Raw genomic sequence first — 24,218 nt, forward strand, 5'->3', positions numbered from 1 at the left:
AGATTAATTTGATCCACTTAACAGGGCTTAAAGTATTCCGGCACCGTGCCGGATCTCCGGCGTGTGGCCGTGAGGAAAAAAATATATAATAATATTTGAGAGCCTGCGCATGCAGTTTAATATTTTCGAGCCAATTTATTTCTTCTACCAGTACCAATCATATGAGAGGAACGCAGCTTTAACTAACGTTACAAGCCTATCAGAAGCAGAGAAGGGCGTGTCCTTGCAACACAGTATGATTGACGCCCATACGTCAATGTCACGTTAGCATTGTCGGAGAAAAAAAAATGGAGCGCAAATTTATGAAGCCTGGGGATGATGTCCTAGACTCCTAGCAATAGATAAAGGACTCAAAAACAAACGGCGCTTTTTGGCACTTGGTGCAAGAAACTGAGAGAACCCGGGGCTTGTTTCTGCCTGATTTGCTCGAGGAAACTTCTGTATGCCACCAGCGGTAAGAAAGTGCTTGCTTGCTATGATTTATGTCGCGTTCCAGGCAACCCGTAACCCGTGTTTTTCCAACCTTAAACCCGTGAAAGTGCACTGGAATGGCAGTCAAACCCGTGACTTTTCCACCCGTGAACTCGTACTAGATCGATGTACTCGGAGTTCTGACGTCACACAACACGCGAAACAACAGTGACAGCCCCTACTACAGTGATAACACTGCCTACGGATGCAGTGTTTATGCAAGTGGTACACGTTGAAAAATAGATTTTAGGACAATGTAACGTTGCAATAAAATTAATAATCTAGCTAAATTTCCTTGCGCTCAGAAAGTTTGGCATGACATGCCTGGAACGGTACAAAGTCGTTAGTCGTGGTTTGAAATAGTGACTTACGAGCTCAAAAACCTGCCTGGAATGCAGCACCAGACTCCGGTCATAGAGCCGCTGCCCGTGCACTCAAGCTAACCACCGGGAGTAGAGACCTGCGCGGGAGGTATTTTTCCTTCCCTCTCCCGCAAAAATGTTATTTTCTCCCGCTCCTGCCCGCAAAATCCCACGGGTAAACGTATAGTAGTTTTTCTTTTTTTAAATACATTGCATATTCTGCCTGCTACTCTTTTTTTTTTTTTTTCACTTGCTCCCCTGTTGAATATAAATGTAAATAATAAACAGAAAATAAACAAATGTTTCGTTTTATTTACGTTTAATTAAAAGTGTGAACATGAACAAGGAACTTAGAACATATAAATACAGTAAAAAAAGTAAGAAATGTAAATAAAAAATATATACCTATAATAATTAGGCTATATAGCCTAATAAATTATATAATAATAATAAACCTGGATTTATTTCATGTTCAAAGGAAAAGTAGCTTAGGGGCCTGAGCAATTCCTTCAAACATTTAACAAAAAATATCCTTATTCCTCAATAACAAAATATACCAATTTTAAATATTTAGCTAAACAAATAAATAGAAATAAACTGAATTGACAAAAAAAACCTGTACGACTTCTTGTGCCCATGCAGGAATAGCATGTCGTTCACTGTTGAGAGCTTCAGTTTAATCCGTCTCTGCTCCAGTATGCGACCGCAAATACTGAAAGCCCTGCGCTAGCTGGAATGCAAAGTATTCGTGTTTGCTTAATCTCGGAAATTCGTCTTTTCCGCCACTGGAGGACATCATCCGGTCTGTGTGCTTCTAATCCATCCAATTTGCCATTTAAATATATCGCTATTTCGGAATCGAATTACACGTCGCTGTCTATGGTATCATCCGCATCCTCCCATTCCGCAAAGTCTATTTTATTTTATATAAATGTCTATTTGTTTCTAGTTATTTTATCTTGTTAGATATTTCCACTTAAAATAAAATAATTTTACAATAATTTTATTTTCCCGCAACCCGCACACAATAATATCTTGCCGCCAGCGTCCGCATTCACCAATCAAATATTGTCCCGCGCCGCAAATATTGTTGCGCTGGGTCTTGTGGTACTCCCGCGGGAGAGCAGGTCTCTAGCCGGGAGCAACTATTAGCTGACACACCGTTGTCTATGACTGACCATGTCTGCGATTTAAAAAATACGTTTGTGCACATTTAGACCAGAACATGATTTGTCATTCAGAATTTCGCAGCCACTGGTCGCCCTGTGTAGAAAACTGGCAGAAGACTAAAAAAAGCGTTTACTAGCCTGTTGGTTTCAAATCAACATGCAAGTTACATCCCAGAAAAAAAAGTGATAATAGCCTTGATTTCACTAATCTTCAGTTTAGCAGTTCAGTTCTTTAGCACTTTGAGCACTTAATTATTTAAGCACTTGTTATTTTTTTTTAGAAGAAATCACTTTATTTGACAGTACTTTTACATAAATGGTGCCAAACATAATCATTGAAGATATTCATGTCTATCTCAGTCTGTTTACCTTTTTTTTAAGCACTTTAAGCTCTTGTTACTGTATTTTTGTTATTATCGTCAATATTTGAATTAAGTCTGTCTGTGGATTTTTTTCCACTTTAACCCCTGCACTTTAATCAACTCAACATTAAGGCCTGGTTTTACTAAGCCAGGATCAGGCCATAGTTCATTTAAGACAATTAAGTCATTTTTTACAAAAGTGCCTTAGAAAAACAAAGGCATTGATATATTTTAAGATCAATCAGTGCAAGTTTCTTTCAGTTGAAGCAGCTCAGACTTACATTTTAATCTGAGCCTCATCTATGGATTCGGGGGTTAATGAATTGAATCAGGGGTGGGAAAAAAATGGGGTAACATTTTGTTACACCTTATCATGATGAAAGCTTCTTTATCTTATTTTCATCAAATAAAATGTGACAGTATTGAAATCTACTGTAGAAAATTGTACTATTGCAATTCATTCGATTTTTAGATTGATTTGATTTTTTCAAATCAATTACTGGCCAAAATCAAAGATTCAGAAATCCATGTTTCAAGACTGATGCATATGCATCGTCAGGGTTTGAAATCAATGCATTGAGACAACAAGCAAATCGTTACACCCCTAATTATAATCCATGAACCAAGCCAACCAGCTACGAGGAGAATCACAGCATTACAAACTTGATTTCAAACAATAAAATCAGACAAAATAGACTATGGCAAGCATCTCTGCTGCAGTCTTCATCGTCTAAATCAAGTGTTTTAGATTTAATAGGGGACTGAGGAATAGGAATGACTGCAGTTTAGCCAAACAAAAACAATTTAGCGGTTTTGAGAAAAGCCCTGCAGGAGATGCAGCAGTGATTCTCAGCATGCTTCTGCAATGAGTTTATTGAAGGAGAAATCTAATTCACTCCTTTACTGGAAAGCAAGGCATCAAACAGTGGACAATCAGAGGAATAATGAATCACGTCTGTGCGCAGAGAGTCAGACCTCAGTGTTTTCCTCAGGAAAGCTCAGGAGGAGATGATCTCGGAGCTGCGGCAGCAGAAGTTTTACCTGGAGTCTCAGGCGGGGAAACTGGAAGCACAGAATGCCAAACTGGAGGAACATCTGGAGAAGATGAGCCAGCAGGAGCAGAGCAGGAAGAGCCGAATCCTGGAGCTGGAGACCAGACTCAGAGAAGTGAGCGCAGAGAATGAAAATACCACGACACACATGCTCCCGAATGTTTTTACATCAGCTTTTTAGTTCTAGAATTGTTTACTCTAATTCATTGTAAAAAAAAATTAACGTTTAAGCATTTTATTTGAATTGCATATACAATTTCCATCCATTTGAATAACACATTTTTAACAAACTAATAAACTTTATATGACGTACATTTGTCAGTCAAATATAAATGAAGCAGGTCCAATGTCTGCGCTCAAAAAAACTCCTAGCATGCTTTATTATTAACTAGGGATGTTACAATTAATCGCGAGCTGGTTGAAAATCATTTAAATATGTCATAATTCAAATTGGTAGAGATGCTAAATAAAGCGCGATAGATTATATGAATGTGTGTGTGAGGGGAACTTTAGTTTAGATGGTATTTTTTTCTTTTCATCTTGCCTCTGTGTGTAATCCAGATTAAAGTTCAAAAGTGCAGCTGCTTTGTTTACAGCGGTAACCAAGGAAACGCTTTAAGCGCCACCTGCTGGCAGAGAGTGAATCTGCGTCTCGTTCAGCTCGTCTGCTGTTTCTGTTTCATGCTGATATTTTTATTTATTTATAGTTTCACAAAACTGAAGTCAGTCCATTCTGTTTTTGCTTCAAATTTCGAAATTGTACAATCTAATTTAGATTAAAAAACTGATCATGTTGCATGTGTGCTGCATCTTTGTGTGGATCATGAGTAAAATACAGTGGCTGCCTCTCATTTTAAATGGAAAGAGCACAGACAAAGCCTTATTTTGTTCTAATCTATTTTATTTGTGTTATTTAATTATTTGATTTGGGGCTTTATTTAAAATTTAAATGTAGTTTTGTTATTTACATTTACATTATAGTTACATTTTGTACGTTAGCGGATGCTTATATCCAAAGCAACTTAATAGAAGCAATCAAAACCAACAAAAAAGCAATAATATGCAAGTGCTATATTAGCATATTATTGGTGTTATATTTCAATTTCACAAAGAAACGTGCAGCTTTTTGTACAAGCAATAATAAAAGGACAAATTTAATTTATAATTTGTCTTAAATCTCATTTTGTAAAAAAAAATTGTGAATCGAATCGTGGGTTGAGATAATCGTTACATCCCTTTTATTAACTATATGCATCTGTTTGATTTCATTTAAATAATCATATTTTATTCAGAGTGCTTGGTTTAAAATTAAGAACATGGTTAAAATATGGCTGGCAATATTAAATTAAAATGTATGAGATTTGGATTTGATTTATTATTGATAAATATAAAGCAAGTTGTTGTGTATTTAAAACACATTTAGTTTATTAATACTCTTACAGAAATCTGACCTGTTTCATTTATGTACAGTATGACTGATAAATATGTGTTTCATTAAGTTTATTAGTTTGTTTGTTAAACCTCTTTAATCCAAATGCAATTCTAATACATAAATGTTCAAATGTTTTTGCGCTGAGACTTTGGATCATATCTACAATATCAAAGGTTTTTGCGATTATTGCATGACAGGAAGTTTAGTGTTTTGTTTGTGCATCAACAGAAAAAAAATGTGTTTGACAAAACGAATTAAAAAACATCATGTTTAGTGAAATGTAGGTGCATCATTAGTGTTGAATGTTAGAAGATAATCATAGAAGACTTCGGAACCTGATGGTGGTTACCAGACTAGTTTGCATTGGTCATGCAGGTTTGAATGTAGTAGTGAGGTTATTACACATGATGCTTGACCGTGTGTGTGTGTGTGTGTGTGTTTCAGATGGGTCTGGAGCACGAGGAGCAGAAGCTGGAGATCAAGCGTCAGGTGACCGAGCTCACGCTGTCGCTGCAGGAGAGAGAGTCTCAGATCAGCAGCCTGCAGACGGCGAGACACGCGCTCGAGAGTCAGCTACAGCAGGCCAAGACCGAGCTGGAGGAGACCACAGCCGAAGCTGAAGAGGAGATCACAGCGCTGAGAGTGAGACGCATGCAAACCCTTAAACCAGGCCGAGCCCTTCCAGAGAACACAACTCTTATTTCAATAACTTAACACATTCACGTGTTCTCTGTTGGTTCATTTTGCACCATTTAAATAATTATTAACTAAAACGTAGCAAAACAAAAAAATCTCAATATATATGTGTGTATATGTTTATATTACATTTCTCATTTTCATGTAGTTTAACTTGATGCACTAAATTTAAAGATTTAACTAGAAAAATTAGATGTAATGGTTCTAAAAATACTGATTTAAATCATGTAAAAAAATTTAAATGGAAACTAAAAAATAAACTAATTCAATATAATAGTAACACTGGGTCACATGGCATGCAGGTAAACAAATAAAATATTTAATTCATAAATAATTATGTACATTTATATAAAATAAAGACGTTCCAGCTAATCATTTAAAAAAAAAAATCACAATAATTATTTTTATTATTATGGTTGACTAAAAATATTTAAAAAGTTTCTTAAAATAAAATAAATGTTAACTGCAAGATAATAAAAAATTGTTCCCAAGTCAGCATTTCACATTATTTTAGTGTAACTTTCAATGCTAAAATAACAAAAACTGAAATTGATGAATATTTCTATATATTAAAAAAAGATCGCACCAAAATTACTAGGGATGTCCAGATCTGATCACGTGATCGGAAATCGGGCCCGATCGCGTGGTTTCAGACTCGATCGGAATCGGACGTTACCTCCCGATCAGGACTCGGATATATATATATATATATTCTCATTAATTTTTAACACATCTTTTGTTATGCGGTGGCACAGAGTTAGACCCTTTTGACTCCACACAGAAACAGTAACGCGTGCGGCATGACATCACTTTGTTTTCAAGAGCTGGTGTGAATAAATATAGATTCAAACTCAAAGAGACATGATAGTTTGCGCATGACCAGATATTTCATTCGGACTCAGAATACAGCGAGATGAACATCACAGAGCGCTAAACTCTCATGCAGTGTGTGTCTCATTCATACTCGAAGCCGGAGCGCGCTCTCGCGCTGATATCAGGAAACTCCTAATATGGACAAAAGCGTCCAGCTATGCTGTGGTGCTCACAGGAAAACAGAAACTTATGCAAACACGAAGACATTAATATAAGATCACGACAATAAATTGTTCTTCAAGTCATCTCCAGCAGGTGATTAATAAAGTATGAACAATGCAGTGCTGATTGACATAGTATTTATTACAGTATAGAAACTATTCTGCATTATTATACGATAAACAGTGTTTGTAGTATATAAACAAATCATTATTCTTTGTTATTGTCCAGCATTTATAGATTTCTAAGCTAATTAAAAGCTAGAAATTAGAGAAAAAATAAAGTTGCCTATACTACCAGTCAGTAGTTTTTGAACAGTAAGCTTAAGTTTTTTTTTTTTAAGAAGTCCCTTCTATTCACCAAGCCTGCATTTATTTGATCCAAAGTAAAGCAAAACAGTAAGATTTTGAAATATTTTAATAGCCTATTTAAAATAGCTGTTTTATATTTGAATATATTTCAAAATGTAATTTATTGAAGATCCTGGATCTGTTTTTTCGCTCTTCTTTATTCTTTTTTTATGTATTATAGAAGTATCGGATCGGGACTCGGTATCGGCAGATACTCAAAATCAAATGACTCGAGGACAAAAAAACCTGATCGGGACATCCCTAAAAATTACTAAAGCTTTAACTCATTTAAAAAAATAAATAAGTACAATTATAACAGGTAAAATTACAGGCAGCCAGGTAAAAAAAAAAAAAAAAAGAAAGAAAGTTTCTTCTATAAATATGTATTACATGAAAGTAAACACTTAATGTATTAATATTTATACTATTTATGTTTAATTGTTTTTTATTAAAAAAAATAATAATAATATATTTATTTAAATGTTATATTTTTTATGGTTTAATGATTTATTCCAGATCAGAAACCAGTGACATGACTCTGAACTGGGTCTTGCTGTTTATTCTACAGTAGATATATTTTTGGGAGGGACTCCTGAGCATTATTTACATGTGGCAGCAATGAAGCACCACAAACAGCCCGTTTAATTCTTCAAGTGTACAATGAGCTTGACAAACTGAATTGTTGGGGTATAGAGCTAAAAGTGTCGAGCATCCTCTGAGCATCATGTGTTTGTCTTCTCCTGCAGGCTCACAGAGATGAGCTTCAGCGCAAGTTTGACGCGCTCCGAGACAGCTGCTCGGTGAGTGTGCGTTTATCTGTGCTAAGATTTCCCACAATCCCCTGCACTGCTCAGGAGGGTTGAATATGGTGGTTCTCTTCAATGGGACAACATTTGTCTGACAGACTTCATTCTTTCACTTCCAACCTTCTTTTGATTCACTTTGAATGAAATGGCATCTATACAGGACGATGAGAGATTGAAACTGTCAGGTTTCAGTGGTGTGTTGTGCTCGATAGGATGCTCAGGGATCAGATAAAGGGCTCGGAGAGATACTATTGATTAGAACAGCTGAAGAATCAGAGATCTATCTTCTCGAGTGGCACACGACAGAATCAGTGCATTCTGGGAAGCTTCTGTCAGCTTCATGCCTCATCGATCCCGGATCACAGACCTCAGATCAGTGAGCTGCTCGAATCCTCGGACCTCACACAGAACCGTTCACTCCTAACCGGTCTCATGTGCTCGCGGTTTTCATTTCTTTTCAATTAAAACATGCCATTTACCTCGAGTCATAATTATAAACTCTACATTTTATGGAAATGTACTGTTTTGATGTCATGTGAACATAAGATGGTGCTGTCATTTATAGCTATAGAAATTTATATATTTTAACTTCTTAAAATTATATTTTATATAATTTTATATATATATATAATAGTCAAACCACAATTTTCAAACACCTTCTCACATTATCATGGTTTATTCGCAGTAGTTTAGAAAATGGTAATAAAATATGACAAGATCTGTGTCAGAGCAAATTAATCTTGATGATGTCAGATAACTTTTGTAATGAACTCGGTTGAGTTAAATTTAATAACACTATTAGATAAAACCAATTTAGCTTAATTTAGTTCGGTCTGTGATGTGTAAAGATCACATTAGCAATTAAAGAAAAAACACTTCAGTAAAACATGCTCAGCTCAAAGTGTCTGAATTTGTCTGGTCGTCCACTGTATGAGGAATCTTTAGGTATAATATGTCACAGTTTACTTTGTTGCTATCCTCACGTACATAAATGAACTACAGTGTCCTGCACCAAAACTTCTATCTGGTGTCTGAATAACTTTTGGTTTGACTCTATGTATATCACTATAAACTTGTGACTCTTAAAGCACTGTATTTGTTCTGAGTTGCGATTATGTGTCTTATATTTTATTAGATGAGGTCATATTCCACACACCCTCTATGACTATCATTGTTTTCCTTGTGAGCTCTGATATTTCCGTCTGTTTCACTCCGATCTGAATCGATGTGTGTTTGATGGATGTATTGATCAGTGGAGTGTGTTCACAGGTGATCACGGATCTGGAGGAGCAGCTGACGCAGCTGACCCAGGAGAACGCCGAGCTGAACCGCCAGAACTTCTATCTGTCCAAGCAGCTGGACGAGCTGACGCTGGAGAGCGAGGAGCGACTGCAGCTCAGTCAGGACGTGGACCGTCTGCGCAGAGAGGCGGCCGACCGAGAGATGCACCTGAGCAACCAGAAACAGGTGCGCAAACACTAGAACCGTAGCCACACACATGACCGCTGTCTTTATACTGGATGGCTAAAGACATTGAAATTATGTCATAAAGGACATTGATTATGATTATGTGTAGTCATCAACTATATGTTTGTACTGTTGTTTTATGTTTTATACACTTATGACTTTTCATAAAGAGCAATATGAGCTAAACAGGCCTGCACTGACAACGAGAATCAGAAGGAAATAAAGACATCAGTGTCCCTGCAGCACAGAAGCAGTCATCAGTGTCACAGACGTATATTTGTAGAAATAGACAACAATACATTGTATGAGTCACAATTATACATTTCTCTTTTATCCCAAAAATCATTAGGATATTAAGTAAAGATCATGTTCCATGAAGATATTCATTAAAATTCATACCGTAAATATATCAAAACTTAATGTTTGATTAGTAATCTGCATTGCTAAGAACTTCATCTGAACAACTTTAAAGATGATTTTCTCAATATTTAGATTTTTCAAATAGTTGTATCTCAGACAAATATTGTCCTCCGAACAAACCAGACATCACTGGAGAGATCATTTATTCAGCTTCAGATGATGCATAGATCTCAATTTCCAAAAATTGACCGTTATGACTGGTTTTGTGCTCCAGGGTCACATATTTGGGTGATGTAATATTACTATACAATGTCATAAATTAGTATATCAAGATAAACCTATGCTATTTAAATGACTAAAACAGACAGTAATGAGCAATAGTAATTCACCACACTGGATGTACTGTACTGCGGTGTATTATAGGAGTGTGTGCTTGTGTTTGCAGAACATCGAGACTCTGAAGACCACGTGCAGCATGCTGGAGGAGCAGGTGGTGGAGCTGGAGAGTCTGAACGATGAGCTGCTGGAGAAGGAGAGACAGTGGGAGAACTGGAGATCTGCTCTGGAGGACGAGAAGAGCCAGGCGGAGCGCAGGACCAGAGACATGCAGAGACTGCTGGACAACGAGAAGCAGAACAGGTGCACGCAAAACATCATGTGCTTCAACTGTGTCCTTTAGTTTAATACAGTTTATCAGCATCTTCAGGCATTGCATTAAATTGAGCAAAAGTTACAATAAATACGTCCCTAATGGTCCAAAAGATTTCCATTTCAAATAAATACTGTTCTCTTAAACTTTAAATTTATCTGTGAATCCTGAAAAGGATTCAGACACTTTGAGCTGAGCATGTTTTACTGAAGTGTGTTTTTTACTGAAGTGATCTTTACACATCACAGACCGAACTAAATTAAGCTAAATTGGTTTTATCTAATTGTGTTCTTAAATTTAACAGCTTTTCGGCAGAATTCATTACAAACCTTTTTATCAAAGTTATCTGACATCATCAAGATTAATTTGTTCTGACACAGTTCTTGTCATACTTTATTACCATTTTCTAAACTACTGCGAATAAACTGATAATGTGAGAAATGTTGAAGGTGTCTGAATAAATGATGGTTTGACTGTACAGTATATTCACATAGGAACACAAGTTACAGAACTATTGCACAATTGTTACCGTATTTTTGGATCAGTTAAAGCCCCCAAACTTGTGAATGCTAGTGCATGTAAATGTTATTTTCCTGTAGTGCTGTTGCTTGACTCGACCCTGTTCCTCAGGTTGCGAGCGGACCAGCGCAGCTCCGAGTCTCGTCAGGCGGTCGAGCTGGCCGTCCGTGAACACAAGGCTGAGATCGTGGCTCTGCAGCAGGCGCTGAAAGAGCAGAGACTGAAAGCTGAGAGTCTGTCTGATACTGTGAGTGACACAAACACACTCGCAACAGTTTGTCCTGTTTGCTCCGGCCTCCGTCTGCCGTGTTATTATTCATGCCAATATGAGATTTAACCAGCTGCAGCTGATGGAGATTAATTAAACACTGCGGTGCACATGAAGACGTCGCTGCGCATTAACAGACCCTTCTGTTCCCTCAGACAGGAGAGGCTGTGCTGTTTAAATGTGCGGTTGATTGTGTTGTGGTGCTGTTTCAGCTCAATGACCTGGAGAAGAAGCACGCCATGCTGGAGATGAACGCAAGGAGCCTTCAGCAGAAGCTCGAGACCGAGAGAGAACTCAAACAAAGACTCATGGAAGAGGTGAGAAACACAACAATGGACTCTAAACATACATTATATTTTATGCGAGAGCTCAGAAACGCAGTGAGGACATCGGCAAAACATAAATAAAATGATACATCTGTCCAGTTGAAACAGAGAAGACAAACATACAAACACAAGACACTGCAGAAGACCTTCAGTATCTCTGATCTCAACATTTACAACAGCTTCTCCACTAAAATAATGATGAGCGTCCTTGGCTAACGGTGCTATGTTATAGATCTAGTCATGATATCAGAGATCTTCCCCATCTGAAGTGGTCAGGGGTTTCTCCGGACTGATGGGTGTGTGTGTGTGGTGTGTGTGTGTGTGTGTGTGTGTGTGTCAGCAAGGGAAGCTGCAGCAGCAGATGGACCTGCAGAAGACACACATCTTCAGACTGACACAGGGACTGCAGGACGCACTGGACCAGACCGACCTGCTCAAGACCGAGAGAACCGACCTCGAGTACCAGCTGGAGAACATACAGGTGTCAACAAACACACACACTTACACTCACACACACACTCATTCACTCACTTACACAGACACACACACATTCACACTCACACACAAACAGACACACACTCGCACACTCACCAAAAACCTCAAGATACCATACACATCACAATATATAGTTGAGACTAGGCTGCCAAAAAATGGCTGAAATCTAAATTCGAATTTTGTACTTAATATTTATGTATATTCTTATTATATTTTAATTTAAAAGGCATAATTTGAGTTAAGGGTGAAAAGGCTTCTGGCTTTTCTCCGGAGGCCACAAGAGGAAGCATCGAGAAATATAAAAAATATTGCTGACGCACGTTTATTATAGCAATAAAATATCATGACTATCAGTGAAAAACTGCATAATGTTAATAAACCATATATATATATATATTAGAGGTCGACCGATGTATCGGTTTTGCAGATTAATCGGCACCGACAGTTGACAGTTGACAAAACCATTCACATAGTTTTCCATTAAATTACATTATATTCCCCCCGAATCATTGTTAATGTACATAATGAATTGTATATTGAGCATTTTCATCTAAATGTTTGTCTTTGTGGCTCTAATAAAGTCTGTATGCTTCATTTATAGAGCTATAATATAGATCGCTCTTTCTGTTTGCTACACTGAACTTCAAACTTATATATGCCTCATTGTTCATTCTTGAAGTAAACTTGTGTCCGTTTGGTGAATAAATAAACTGTTTTAGAGCGCTGCTGGAGTTGAACGCATTGCGTCCAGAGTGTGTGTGATACCTGTGAGTTCTCCTAGACTCAGCGCTGCCCTTTTATTTTGATTAGGTAATCATTTAGTGTTCAATGATAGAAGCAGGTAAAGTGTGAGAGTATACATTGTGCTGGTATAATTGTAGGGCCCTATGTTTTCTGCAATGCAGAAAATGCGGACGGAATCCATTCATAAAACAGAATTCACAGTTTAGCGCACGTGACGTCGCGACGATTTCAGCGTCTGTCATCTCACTACATGAGGACGAAAACAAGTGTCACTTCATGAGCATTTGAGCAAAAGAATCATATTACATGCACAGAATTGTAAAGGTATTCACGGCAACCTGTCAAAATAAAAGTTTTGAAGTCTATTTTTCAGTAGAATGTACATAGCCTACTACTACTAAAATGAAACAAACATTATTTTTAAGGAATAATCACACAGCATTTCTTCAGTGTTTTAATTTCAATAGTAAATTCCATTTGTTTCCCAAAAAAAAGTTTGCTTAATTTTTTTTAGTAATTAAAAGACAAATAAAATTAATGTTTCATGCCATGATTTGATAACAATAAAAATACACACAGAATTTTTGAGGGGAAAAAAATTATTAGGCTTCGTTATAAGTTGTTTTATGCGTTCAAATAATTAGACACGCTAAAACAGACTTTGGTAACAATATAAAAAATATGGTGAGAAAAAAATTTAACATTTCATAGGGCACTAATAATGTAATTTTTGTTAAACTTTAATTAAATTGATGTGAAAATGGAAAAAAAAGGTTCATGATTTTAATTAATTAGACTTGATTTAGGATTAATTAACTATTAAAACGAGTGGGGAAAAAATTTTAAATGGAAAAAACTGAATCCAGAAAAATGTAATAACAGAATTTGGAAATAAATAAAATGGAATTTAGGAAAAAAATTAACTGATTTCATAGGGCCCTATTAGAGTGTGGTAATTTCAACATTTACTATTACCGTTATTATTATTATTATTACATTTATTCTTACTACTACTACTACTACTATTAGTATTAATTTTTTTTGTGTGTGTGTAAATAAAGCACTAGTTTTTGTTCAGTATTCATTTTAAAAACTATCGGTTAATTAATCGGTATCGGCAAGTGTGGCCCAAACCAGCTATGAGTATCGGCAAAATCCACTATCGGTCGACCTCTAATATATATATATATACACATTTTCATTTTTTTGGGGAGTTTAGATCATCAAGTTAAACTGAATGAAATTGAGAAATGATGCCCTGGCAACTAGCTGACATAAAGCACATATAATATTAGTTTTAAATTAATTTGAAGTAAGACATTGTTTTAGTTAACAATAGTAACTCTGGATTGTATTGGATGAGAACTGACTTGAGCTGAAAAGTGACACTTGTCTTCTGTAGTGTTGTGAATTTGAGTTTCATTTAGGGTTATTAGGGTCAATGTCCACATTGCAACTTAACTCATCTGTGTCTCCATGTTCTTCCTCCTGGTCTCTTCTCAGGCCGTCTACTCACACGAGAAAGTGAAGATGGAGGGAACCATCTCACAGCAGACCAAACTCATCGACTTCCTGCAGGCCAAGATGGACCAGCCCACCAAGAAGAAGAAGGTGAGAGAGACTGGAGCATGCTAATGGGACTCAGACTTCTGTTTCATTACAGTCTGATGTACATTTAAGACTGAGTTTGTGTTTGATTTGTGGGATTGAATGTTTCTAGCTGAACCACAGGCACTTTTGAGTTTTGGTGTCTGCCTGCGTGTGGTATCTGCTACATCTAGAACTAGCTTTATTAAAGAGAATAAAACTGTTCCCACAGTCCTGGAAAACGTGGAAATATCAGGAGATTCTGGCCTGGTTGCCATCGAACCGTCTAGAGTCACTGTACACTACCATAAGAACCGTTATTAATAACTGAGCACCAGTAATACATGATGATAATATGAACTGAATCAGATTTCTGAAGGAACATGTGACACTGAAGACTGGAGTAATGATGCTGAAAATACAGATGTGCATCACAGAAATAAATTACTCTTTAACATATACAGGTGCTTCTCAATCAAGTAGAATGTCATGGAGATTTTTGTTTTTGAAATGTTTTCTTTTTCTTATGAGGTATTCTAATTTGTCGAGATTGAATTGAATTGGTGTTTTTTTTTAATCATCACAATTAAAAGAACCAAAGACTTACACTACTTTAGTCTGTGTGCATTGAATTTATTTAATACACGAGTTTCACTGAAATAAATTAACTTTTCCATTACATTCTAATTAACTGAGATGCACCTGTGTGTATATATATATATATATAAAACATTAAACACTAAAAGATACAGCTAGCAGAAATAAACAGTGCAGTGTGTCATGTGACCTGTGTGTTTTAGGGTATATTCGGGCGGCGGCGTGAGGAGGTGGGCGTCACGGCTAACAGCGCCGCCGCGGTCTCGTCTCAATCCTCTGTTCCTCTGCAGTACGGCGATATGAAAGCAGCGCTGGAGAAGGAGCGAGTGCGCTGCTCAGAGCTGGAGGAGGCGCTGCAGAAGATGAGGATCGAGCTGCGCTCCCTACGAGAGGAGGGTGAGACGTCATTACATTGGTCTGTAAAGGGATAGTTCACCCCAAAATAAAATACTGTCATTAATTACTCACCCTCATGTCATTCCAAACCTGTAAGATCTTAGTTACAGTAGTTTTCTTAGCTGTCTATGGAGGGTCAGAGAGCTCTCGGATTTCATCAAAAATATCTTAATTTGTGTTCTGAAGATGAACGAAGAAGGTCTTATGGGTGAGTGAGTTTGACATGAGGGTGAGTAATTAATGACATAATTAACATTTTTGTGTGAACTATCCCTTTAGTCCAGCGATGTACTGTAAAGGTTGTGATGCTGAGGCTCTTCTCTGTCTCTCAGCGGCTCATTTTAAAGCGCAGGAGCATGTGGCTCCGCCCACACCGGCCTCGGCCCGTCAGCAGATCCTCATGTCGGCCATCGTGAAGTCTCCAGAGCGCCAGCCCAATCCCAGCAGCCTCCTGAACCCGTCCAGCTCGGCCCGCCGCAAGGAGAGCTCCACGCCGGAGGGTCAGTCCAGCACCGACACACATACTGCCATGGGATTGGTTTAAATCAAACTGGAGTGCAATTATTATTTAAAGAAAAATCAATGCAAAATTTATTCTGTATTGCTGGTCTTATTGTGAGCTATTCATCAGTAAAAAAGATTCCAAGCAAAACAGAATCCAGGTTATATCAAAAAAAAGTAAATTGTTAAAAAACGTATACAAGAAACCTATATTTAGGACCTATTTTTGTGACTTTTATTATGAATATTAAACACATTTACTCTATTCAGAAATGGTAAGTGTGTGTGTGTTTAATCGAAATGTAAATAAAATATATACAAATTCTTACAATTATTTGTGTGTTTATAAATATATATAGATTTATAAATATAGATAGATATAGAAACAGTTGTAAGAATGAAAGAATACTAATTATTACTAATATACAAAAAAAATAAGTATAAATACATTTATTTAATTAAAATTCCATATATAAGGGCTGGACCTTATACACAGTAAACATACATATATAATGTAAACAAACAAACAAAAAACTTATTTAGGACTTCTTGTGTATATATTTGTTTTGAAACACGTTTTTATGAGCTTCTTTTGAACACGGCTTGGTATTTAACCGGTCCAAACTAAAGTGTGAATGCAGGGTTTTCAGCCTGACAGATGAATGAAGCTGGTGTTGTCTGTAGATGAGGAATATTTGAGTGGTGTTCTCTCTGTCTCTGTGGCTGCTTCTGTCTCATGTTTCTGTCGATGTCGTCCTGCTCTCTTGCTTTCTTTCTGCGTCCGTCTGGCTCCATCAAATCTGAGAGCTGTTTCTCTGCTGCTCTTTCAGAGAAGAGGAGGGTGACGTTTGAAAGTAAGTGTCTCTCGGTTTCTGTCGCTCTGAGATCTGCATGTAGTTCAGCGTTGTATAACATCTGAGAGACAGGACACAAAACCAGACAGGGAGAAAACACACAGAGCAGCTGTATGGGCCTTTCACACAGAATGCAGTTTGCTTCTTGCTAACCCTGAGCCTAGCATGAGCTCTGTGTCTTTAGAAGGCTGTGAACACAACAGTTTAAAACTGTAACATTTGCCTTTGTGAAACTTGTTTTTCTATTGTTTCTCTATAAACACACCTGAAGGGTGCCAGATTTTAATTGCAGTTTGACCTACATGTTGTCTAAATAAAAGTGTGCAGTAAGATGTTTAATGTTTTTTTAAAGTTCGGGGTCTGAATTTTTCTCTTTTTCTTTTTTGAAAGAATTAATGCTTTCATTCAGTGAGGATGTGTTCAACTGATTAAAAAAAAGTCATTTTAAAGAGTTATATTATTAGAAAAGAATACATTCTGTTTTTATATTCTATTTTAATTTTTTTTTAAATATATATTGTTTATATTCAACAAAAAAAAATGTTGATTTTATATTCACCAAAGAATGCTGGAAAAAAAGTATTACAGGTTCCAAAAAACATTGATAATAAATCAGATTATTAAAAATAAATCACGCTGATTTCTGTAGGAAGACAATAAAGGCTTAAAGGGATAGTTCACCCAAAAATCACAATTATGTCATTAATAACTCACCCTCATGTTGTTCCAAACCCGTGAGACCTCAGTTCATCTTCTGAACACAGTTTAAGATATTTTAGATTTAGTCCGAGAGCTCTCAGTCCCTCCATTGAAGCTGTGTGTACGGTCTACTGTCCATGTCCAGAAAGGTAAGAACAACATCATCAAAGTAGTCCATGTGACATCAGAGGGTCAGTTAGTTTTGGTCCAAAAATAGCAAAAACTACGAATTTATTCAACATTGTCTTCTCTTCCATGTCCAATACACATTAATCCACAAATGACTTAAGCTGTTAACTTGTTTAATGTGTCTGACACTCCCTCTGAGTTCAAACAAACCAATATCCCGGAGTAATTCATTTACTCAAACAGTACACTGACTGAACTGCTGTGAAGAGAGAACTGAAGATGAACACCGATAACGACGTGAGGGTGAGTTATTAATGACATAATTGTGATTTTTGGGTGAACTATTCCTTTAAGTAATGGCTGATGAAAATTCAACATCACAGGAATAAATAATACTATAAAATATATTAAAATAGAAAGCATAATTTTAACAGAAAATATTTAAAGAAGAGTGTTAAAAAAAACATCAAAAATCCTACTGATCCCTAACCTTTGGATGGGTGGGTGGATAGATAGATAGATAGATAGATAGATAGATAGATAGATAGATAGATAGATAGATAGATAGATAGATAGACAGATAGACAGATAGTAAGATGGATCGCTCCTGCTGTCCTCATGTCTTCTGTCTCTTTTCTTGAGTTCTGCAGCATGTCGTGTTTTTCTTGAGTTTCTGCTCTCAGGAGTTTGTGTTTGTCCATCTTTCTTTACTCTCGAGCACAGACCTGCATGCGATCGCTGATGAGGTTTGTTTTGCTCAGATCGAGGTGGTCTCACGCACGGTTTTGTTGTGCCGTTGCTTTGCTGCTGGATTGGTTTGACATGATTCACACTGAGATGCATTAATAACCCTCTCTCTCTCTCTCTGTCTGTAGAGTACGGGCGGCGCGTGAAGGAGCGAATGCATCACAACATCCCGCATCGCTTCACCGTGGGGCTGAACATGAGAGCGGCCAAATGTGCCGTCTGCCTGGACACGGTTCACTTCGGCCGACAGGCTGCCACGTGTCTGGGTACAGAAACATGAAAGAGCTTGAATGTCCACAAATGGAGGTTTAGCTCACTTCTGAGAAGAATTTGTACCAAACCATTCAAAAGCCTCTTCTGCTCATCAAGGATGCATTTATTTGATCAAAAATTCAGTAAAAATTGTGAAATATTTCAATGTAAAACAACTCTGTTCTGTGTGAATCTGTGTTAAAGTGTAATTTATTTCTGTGATGCTCCGCTGTATTTTCAGCATCATTCCTCCAGTCTTCAGTGTCACATGATCTTCAGAAATCAGGAAAATATGATGATTTACTGCTCAAGAAACATTTCTGATTATTATCAATGTTGAAACACAGTTGTGCCGCACAATATATCTGTGGAAACTGTGATGCATTTTATTTTTCAGGATTCACAGAAGAACAGAAAGTTCAGAAGAGTAGCATTTATTTGAAATAGAAGTAATTTGCAACATTATAAATGTCTTTACTGTCACTTTTGATCAATTGAATCCATCTGCGATGAATAAGAGAGTTAACTTCTACAGAGAGTTAAAATACTACAATTCTTTGAGCGCTATTGTAGGGACACACTCATCGCTTTTCCATTGTTTCTCCTCATTGTTTCTGCACCTAAATTGCATCTAAAAATGAAAAGAACTAAAAAAAAAAAAAAGGACACATATGAAGACCCAGTTTTTTTATTTCACGTCCCACAAAAAGTGTTCAGTGTGGCCCATAAATGAAAGAATGGCTAGTAGAGTATTTGTTGATGTAGTCTTCTCTCTTCTCTTGATCTTCTCTTCTCTCGGTCAGAGTGTCGTACTCTCTGTCACCCCAAGTGTTCCCCGTGTCTGCCGGCCACCTGCGGTCTTCCTGCTGAATACGCCACACACTTCACTGAGGCTCTGTGTCGGGATAAAGCCAGCTCCCCAGCGCCGCCGCTCAAAGAAGCCTCGGGTCACATGCGTCTGGAGGGATGGATGAAGCAGCCCAGGTTCTCACTTTGACCACATCAGTGTTTGAGCTGTCAGAAACTGCTTAATCTGTAACTTATAGACCATTTTCAGTGTTTGCAATCAGTGATGATGTTTTTTGTGGGCGGAGCCTAAGCAGTATACTCAAGCCATGGAATAAGAAAGCTTTAGATTTCAAAACTTATTTCTTGGAATTCTGAGATTGTATCTCACAATTCTGGAATGAAAAATCAACTTTCATTCTTTATTTTTAGTTTATAAAACTCACAATTGTCCTTGATGACAGTATTATATAAAAATTATTTGCATTCTGATTCTGACATCCAAATACACAACAATACATTTTATCTCTTATTCGATGGATTTGACCCGTTTCCCTTCACCGTCATGTTTCTATAGTGTTTTAGCTTCAGGAATGCACACAGAATAAAGTGCTTTTCCACACTTCTGTGGAAAGTTATGGGACGATTAATATGGTTTTAAAATGTGTGAGAATTATTCATGTTAAAGCTTTACTGCTGTCACCTGATGAATGCAGCCGAGTTCAATTTGACTTGCGCCAAGAATAAACATGTTTATCATGATCCAGTGTCCCTGATTGGCTGTTTTTGGTGTGTTCTGTAGGAACGGTAAGAGAGGACAGCAGGGCTGGGAGAGGAAGTATGTGGTGCTGGACGGGACGAAATTATCGATCTACGAGTCCGAGCCGACAGAAGGTAGAGCATCACTCCATCAGATCTGTCCACGTGATGAAGCTGGGTGTGTTTCCTGAACTCTGTGTGTGTGTGTGTGTTTCAGACTCGGTGAAGCCGCTGGAGGAGTTTGAGCTGTGTTTGACTGACGGTGAGGTGACGGTGCACGGAGCTGTCGGAGCCTCGGAGCTCATCAACACGGCCAAATCAGGTCAGATCATGACTGAGAGGACACCTCCTGAGCTCTACTTTCACTTCTGATAGTCACAAACACTCTAGTGTGCACTGTGGAGTATAGTCAGTGTGCTTAACCTGCACCACTGCTGGGAGTTTTTATTTCAGGTTTAGTTATTTTAAGATATGAAGTTAAACTAGTTTTTTATTAATATTTTACTTTTTTTCTCTTTTTATATTTTCATTTCGATTTTAGTTGACGTATTAGTAATTTAGTTTTGTGTGTTTGTGTTTTTGTGAGTCATTAGTTATTTTGTTGCATGTTTTTTTTTTATTAAATTATATTTTATTTTTATAATTTTTTTATTTCAGATTTAGTTATATTAAGAAGTTAAACTAGTTTTTATTCATATTTTGAATTATTTTTTATTTTTATATTTTCATTTCGTTTTAGTTGAAGTTTTAGTAATTTCGTTGTGTGTGTGTATTCAGTTTTTATTAATTATATATGAATCTTTTTTATGGTTTTAGTTTTAGTTAACTATGATAAGCCTAACAGCTCAATCAGTTAATGTTCCTTTAAATCATATTTACTATACTGAAATAAATTTTGCATGTTTTTGCCCACGACAAGCTTTGTTTAAAGGAATATTACGTAACTTCATATTTAATTGTTTTGCTGCCTCTTGTTTGTCTTCCTGATGTGATTCTAGAAATGCACCATTGACACTTAACACGGTTAAGTAATTTTGCTTTTTAAAGAGTGTGGTTGTAGATGGGTTTATTGTGTGTGTGTGTGTGTGTGTGTGTCCCAGATATCCCGTACGTGCTGAAGCTGGAGTCTCATCCTCACACCACGTGTTGGCCGGGTCAGTCTCTGTACTTCATGGCTCCCAGTTTCCCAGATAAGCAGCGCTGGGTGGCTGTTCTGGAGTCAGTGGTGGCCGGCTGCAGAGGATCCCGAGAGAAGAGCGAGGCGGACGCGGTGAGTGAACGCTTGTTCATCAGTCCTTCCCCTGTGTCAGCTTCGGTCTGACTCTTTACGGTCTACTCTCGTCATGTTTAAAACCAGCAGGCTTTAGTTTACTGTATGACACTGCAGTATTCATACGATGCTAATTACTGTACTATATAGTATACTTAATCATATAGTATGTATTAAAGTTATCTTTCATTTAATTTTAGCTACAGTTTAGGTGCTTTTGTCATTTGTATTATTAATTAAAATATTTCTTTTTATATTTAATGTAATTGTATTTACTTTTCCATTTTAGTACTTCAAATTCAATTTATTTCAAGTAGTTTAAATCAAGCTTTTAAGTAGAATTCATATAATATATATGTTTTATTTTATTTCAGCTTTATTTTAAGTAACAAAAATGCCCCGTGAAGAAAATTGTTTGCAGAATTATTTTTAGTATTTTATTTATGCAACTATAATACACTATATACTATTTATAATTATTAATTTTATTTATACATTTTTATTTTAGTTTTAGTAATTTTAATACTTCAATTTATTTAATTTAAATTATTAGCTTATAATCTAATATTAATATGTGATTTAATCTTTAATAGTTCTAATTAACACGAACAACTCTGGCTCTGTCTTCTGAACGTTTTTAATATCTTTCCTAAAGAGTATTTTGCCATCTTTTAAGAGTTCACTAGCATATTCTCAGCGAGGCAGATTAATATGCAACAGATGAACAGTGTGATCAGATCAGATCAGATCAGAAGACGTGTGTGTGATGGTTGTCTAACGCTGTGAGTGTGATTGTGTTCTGAACGCTGTAGGCCGGTGTTAAACGTCAGAAGACTCTCTCACCACTGGTTCAGGTAATCACATGATTGAGGGAAGCTCATTACCCAGCATGCACTCTGTCTGGTGCCTGTGTCGCTTGCATCATCAGACCGTTCCTCTGAATGAACATCGCTGTACGTCATCAACAGACTCCAGTGTTTCCTGCAGCTCAGTCTAGCAAAGCAGAAACATAAAAAACATTCTCACATGCAGCATGACCAGTGTCGTCTGATTCACAAACAAATGACTCTTATGAATCAGTTCATTTGAAATGAATCACTCAGGCAAGCTGAAGTGCTCCTTCATAGTTTTTTATTTAGTTTTGTTCATTTGAGGCATGATACACATCAGTATGTATGACACAGATGTAGGATGTCTGTGTGTTTGTTGATGTTTGACTCAGTGTAGGAAACACTGGCCGATCCTGAACGCAAACGTCTGGCTTGAGCACGTGCGCTTGGCTTCAGCTCCGTTACCAGTGAGCTGTGTGACTTGTGTTGTAATCGTTCATCTCTGTCTCTCATCGTCTGGACAGAAGCTGCTGGGAAACTCTTTGCTGAAGCTGGAGGGAGACGATCGGCTGGACATTAACTGTACTTTACCATTGACCGACCAGGTACAGTAACACTAGAAACACACCAAATAATAAGAAACCACAGCTTGTACGTTTTTCAGAAATAACAATAAACAAAAATAAATCCACCATCTACACGTTATTCCACACTGTTACTAATAATAAAAACTAACAGTAAAAACTACTTAAATAAATGATAAAAAACACCTATACAGCATTAATTCTATATATATATATAAAATCTTGTGCATCAGTATATATACCACCTTTTTTAAATAAATTAATATTTTTATTCAGCAAGGATGTGTTAAGACTTGCATTGTTAGAAAATATTTTGATTTTAAATAAATGCAGTCAAGTTTTTTTTTGTATTATTATTATTTTTCAAAGTGTCACACTTTCTGAAAAAATATTAAGCCGCAAAAACTGTTTCCATTTATTGATAATAAATCAGTATATTTTCATGATTTCTGAAGATCATGTAACACTGAAGACTGGAGGAATGATGCTGAAAATACAGCGGAGCATCACAGAAATAAATTATATTTTTAAAGTATGTTAAAGTCGAAAAATTATATTTTAACTTGAAACATTTTGACAATATTTTTTTTTCTGTATTGTTGATCAAATAGATGTAGCCTCGATGAGCAGAAAAGATTTCTTTAACATAAAAAATCGTGCGTGTGTGTGCGTGTTGTCTTTCCTTAAAAAAAAAAAGGTGAGCTTGTTGTTTAGAGGAGTGTGAATGACGTTTGTTTTCAGATGCAGTGCTCATGTAAGATGCAGTAGACCGTTATCTGTCACAGACCTGCGATTTAAAAACAGAGACAGTAATGTGTCCTGCGTGAACAAGCTCAAGACAATTTCAGTTCTATAGCACTTTATACAATACACTACAGAAATACCAGTGTTAATGTTGTAAAGTTTATCAGTGATTTGAGTTGTGAAGCAGCTCTACAGAAGACAGAAGTGTGATCATGCAGATCAGCTCAGTGATCGTGTGTGTGTGTGTGTGTGTGTTTCAGATCGTGCTGGTGGGCTCAGAGGAGGGTCTGTACGCTCTGAACGTCATCAAGAACTCCCTCACACACATCCCGGGACTCGACTCTGTGTTTCAGATCCAGGTCCTGAAGGAGCTCGACAAGCTGCTCATGATCACCGGTCAGTGTGTGTCTCTGCTTCACATGTGTGTGTCCTCACTGACAGAATAATGAGACGCTAAAGATGAAAAATAATCACAGACAGTGGTTTACTAGCAGAATACTAGGGCTGTCACAATAAACTGATGCATCGTGATTCAGCATCAGAGCAACTCGTCTGGTTTAGATGGTGTGTGTGTGTGTGTGTGTGTGTGTGTCAGGTGAGGAGCGTGCTCTGTGTCTGGTGGACATCAAACGGATCAAACAGTCTCTGGCTCAGTCTCATCTGCCGGCGCAGCCTGATCTCAGTCCCTACATCTTCGAGGCGGTGAAGGGCTGCCATCTCTTTGCTTCTGGAAAGGTAAAGTGACCCATCAACAGTCCGTCTGCACACAGTATATGCTGCTCTTCCTGTATTTGATCTAGTTTTAAGTGTATTGAATAAAACTGAATAATGAGAAATGCATCTCATTATTGAAGTAAAATTGGTTTTGAGCAGTGTTTCACATTGACTTGTATTGAACCTGGAAGTTTCCTTTTATAGAGTCT

The 24,218-nt window shown here is 37.0% G+C and overlaps 1 protein-coding gene across 7 annotated transcripts in view; it reads left to right on the plus strand.

The window, feature by feature from the left end:
• The window catches only part of cita (citron rho-interacting serine/threonine kinase a), a 101,138-nt gene that overhangs the window by 64,074 nt on the left and 12,846 nt on the right, over positions 1-24,218 (plus strand). For 3 of the 7 annotated variants that reach the window (XM_059549364.1, XM_059549365.1, XM_059549371.1), the window contains exons 22-42: positions 3,357-3,531; positions 5,293-5,490; positions 7,673-7,726; positions 9,002-9,199; positions 10,005-10,198; positions 10,839-10,974; positions 11,208-11,312; positions 11,662-11,802; positions 14,064-14,171; positions 14,948-15,140; positions 15,473-15,640; positions 16,472-16,495; positions 18,199-18,336; positions 19,126-19,306; positions 19,911-20,002; positions 20,085-20,189; positions 20,968-21,137; positions 21,950-21,991; positions 22,492-22,572; positions 23,556-23,691; positions 23,891-24,030. In XM_059549364.1, coding sequence (XP_059405347.1) covers positions 3,357-3,531; positions 5,293-5,490; positions 7,673-7,726; positions 9,002-9,199; positions 10,005-10,198; positions 10,839-10,974; positions 11,208-11,312; positions 11,662-11,802; positions 14,064-14,171; positions 14,948-15,140; positions 15,473-15,640; positions 16,472-16,495; positions 18,199-18,336; positions 19,126-19,306; positions 19,911-20,002; positions 20,085-20,189; positions 20,968-21,137; positions 21,950-21,991; positions 22,492-22,572; positions 23,556-23,691; positions 23,891-24,030 — 2,779 coding nt within the window. The remainder of the gene's footprint in view (positions 1-3,356; positions 3,532-5,292; positions 5,491-7,672; positions 7,727-9,001; positions 9,200-10,004; positions 10,199-10,838; positions 10,975-11,207; positions 11,313-11,661; positions 11,803-14,063; positions 14,172-14,947; positions 15,141-15,472; positions 15,641-16,471; positions 16,496-18,198; positions 18,337-19,125; positions 19,307-19,910; positions 20,003-20,084; positions 20,190-20,967; positions 21,138-21,949; positions 21,992-22,491; positions 22,573-23,555; positions 23,692-23,890; positions 24,031-24,218) is intronic. The other 4 variants (XM_059549369.1, XM_059549370.1, XM_059549367.1 and 1 more) reach the window with 3 other exon arrangements.

The sequence above is a fragment of the Carassius carassius genome, chromosome 5 (assembly GCF_963082965.1).
Source record: "Carassius carassius chromosome 5, fCarCar2.1, whole genome shotgun sequence".
Classification (NCBI taxonomy): domain Eukaryota; kingdom Metazoa; phylum Chordata; class Actinopteri; order Cypriniformes; family Cyprinidae; genus Carassius; species Carassius carassius.